The sequence below is a fragment of the Notothenia coriiceps genome, unplaced genomic scaffold, assembly GCF_000735185.1.
Source record: "Notothenia coriiceps isolate Sejong01 unplaced genomic scaffold, NC01 NC01_scaffold00030696, whole genome shotgun sequence".
In the NCBI taxonomy this organism is placed as follows: domain Eukaryota; kingdom Metazoa; phylum Chordata; class Actinopteri; order Perciformes; family Nototheniidae; genus Notothenia; species Notothenia coriiceps.
This window is the reverse complement of record NW_011363397.1, coordinates 29,477-32,228: the sequence shown is the minus strand read 5'-3', so window position 1 is coordinate 32,228 and position 2,752 is coordinate 29,477. Positions and strand designations below refer to the sequence as shown.

The 2,752-nt window shown below is 39.1% G+C and overlaps 1 protein-coding gene across 1 annotated transcript in view; it reads right to left on the bottom strand.

The window, feature by feature from the left end:
* Positions 1–2,752, bottom strand: part of LOC104959662 (collagen alpha-5(IV) chain-like) — a gene marked incomplete at its 3' end in the record, with an annotated part of 18,386 nt that overhangs the window by 9,702 nt on the left and 5,932 nt on the right. Inside the window, exons 13-19 of the mRNA XM_010787561.1 lie at positions 2,603–2,695; positions 1,796–1,849; positions 1,648–1,704; positions 1,051–1,095; positions 906–959; positions 762–803; positions 282–375 (exon numbers count right to left, since the gene is read on the bottom strand). Coding sequence (XP_010785863.1) covers positions 282–375; positions 762–803; positions 906–959; positions 1,051–1,095; positions 1,648–1,704; positions 1,796–1,849; positions 2,603–2,695 — 439 coding nt within the window. The remainder of the gene's footprint in view (positions 1–281; positions 376–761; positions 804–905; positions 960–1,050; positions 1,096–1,647; positions 1,705–1,795; positions 1,850–2,602; positions 2,696–2,752) is intronic.

The following is a 2,752-nucleotide window of genomic DNA, read 5'->3' as shown; positions in this document are numbered from 1 at the left end:
TCACCTGGATACAAAGGAGAAAGAGGACAAGGAGGTAAACACACACACACACACACACACACACACACACACACACACACACACACACACACATTCAAATGTATTACAATACATTTAGGGTTAGGGTTGGCTACATTTCAGAGGCAGATATTGTACTTTGTACTGCTGCAGTACAAAGTACAATATCTGCCTCTGAAATGTAGCCAACCCTAACCCTAAATGTATTGTAATACATTTGAATGTGTGTGTGTGTGTGTGTGTGTGTGTGTGTGTGTGTTTACCTCCTTGTCCTCTCTCTCCTTTGTATCCAGGTGATCCGGGGTAGCCGGGCTCACCTTTAGGGCCGACCTGCCCCCCCTGCTGCGAGCCGATCACCTGGTGGGACGAAGAGACATAACACACGTTTAGAAGACAAGCAGGAACTCTCACAGGCTTCTTGTTTGACTTATAAAAGGTATTTATTCCAATGTATTAATAAATAATTCAAATAAAGTAATAATGAAGAATGATATTCATATTTAGAAGTAATCAAATGGAGTAAAGGTGTGACAGAGGGATATCTTGCCACCATTTACCACCAAAAATAAAGAAAATCTTTATACAGACAAATGTCTCCACCTAGTGGTCAGAAATGTGTAGTGCACCAAGAAGCCACTTTTGAACTGTTTGTTGATAAAGACCTGCAGAATCTTTTCAAAGTGGATCTAAGATAAGAAAATTAAGTTAAGATCATTTTAATGGACAAAAGGTAGAACACATACCACGCCTGGTGGGCCTGGGTATCCACGATCACCTTTGAAACCCTAAAAAGAAAGAAAGACGGGGACATTATTCAAACAATAATGACAACACGAGTTTTACATTTCATTTTATGATTTGAACTTTTATAGTTATAGAAAACCTACCGTCTCTCCATCCCTTCCTGGAGGACCTGGCTGGCCTGAGTCTCCTTTACCTCCCTGATGAAGGAATAAAGAAAGTTAGAAATACAATTGAGAGATTTTTTTTTTTAAAGAGTTATGAATCGTCTTGTTTGTTGGTAATACTCACGGGGAAGCCTGGACCACCGGGGTCGCCATCTTTTCCGTTTTTGCCCTGCGGATAGAAGAAACATTTTGATCAGTATTGAGGTCAAGAAAGACATGTAGGTTCTGTATGGACTTAAATAAAAGCTTGAAAAGGTCCGCCTTCCTTAGTTTAGACTTGACAAGTGAAGATATTTTTGAAAATGCATCTACTTGTGCTTGTTCAGTAAAAGGTTGATTGTTAACGCTTCATCAGTCCAATGAAATAGGACACCATTTTGAATAAATATGTCTGTATAAGATGTGATCTGTAATGGTAGCTTCCTTTTGGCTGCATCCCGCTGCTTGTTTCGAGAATTCAGATTCTTTAGTGTGTCTTTGTGGAATTGACTTAATTAATGATACGAGTATGGAGATGTTTTTCTCTTTTGGCGCACACTTATAGGAAGAGGAGTTCTTGCTGCTTTTAGACGATTCAAGAAAGTTCTCTGAAGCATACTGACATCTTTAGAAGAAAGTTTAACTGTATGAAAAGGCTGGGGTTGGACATACAGAAGTGATGGGAAAATACTTGTCCTCATAATAAGTCAAAATGAGAAATATATCTGTGATGTGTACTCACTCGTTTGCCTGCATCTCCTGCTTCTCCCTTGCCTCCTTTCTGGCCTCCTGAGGGACCCTACAACATCAAAAACAAGTTTCACGTTGAGATATATTCTTATAATGTTCACATTACATATTTTATATGTCGATATACAACAGATACTTACAGGGGCTCCTGGATATCCTGGATCACCTTGAAAACCTTGAAGACCGGGGTCTCCCTGCAGACAAAAGGATCAAAGTTTCAATATAACCGCTCCAAGAAACATTATCAGGGAATTAAGACTTTTAAAAAAAACTAAATTTTGTACGATCAATGGTGCAACAGATTTCTAGGTTTTATGCATCATCCAAAATACAAAAAATCATCAAAAACATTCGTAAATGCTTAATAAATTTACCTTGTACGTCCTTTAGCATAGGGTGCACTTCTTTATCCATTATTCAATTGACCATCCCACAATTCATTGCTCATACATAATATATTGACCTCATGTTTCTGCCGTCCACACAGAAGGAAAGACATTGGACGTCATTCTTTGAACTATTACTGGATTTCTGTAGGAGCAACAGGTGCAATACATATCTGCTGCCATCCAGTGGCTGTAGTGAAAGTAGCAGCATCTAGCAGTTTGAAAAGGACTTATAAGGAAACGTATCTTAAAATAATCTGTGTAGATATTGTTTTTTGCTTGTTCATGTTTTCTTCTGATGGAAACATTTATTGCATTGTACATTTGAACAAATTCTCTTAGTTAAATTAGGCTAGTTTGTGCTTTGGCTGCCATATTTCAAGTCCATTTTGTGTCCTTCCAACTATTTAACTTTGCATTTTCTTCGATTTCACTGCTCAGATCATCTCTAAAAAAGCTCTGCAGCAGATTGAATAGAAAAACTTTACGTCTGAAAAACTGATCGAAAGGAATAAATGTTGTGTGTATATAATGTAGTGTCGGTGTCTCTGGCTGTATTACCTTATCTCCTCTCTGGATCTCCGTCTCTGGGGGTCTCTTCTGCTCTCCCACTTGTCCCGGAGGACCAGCAGGGCCTGCCAGACCTGGTTCACCCTTTGATCACACACACACACACACACACACACACACACACACACACACACACACTCT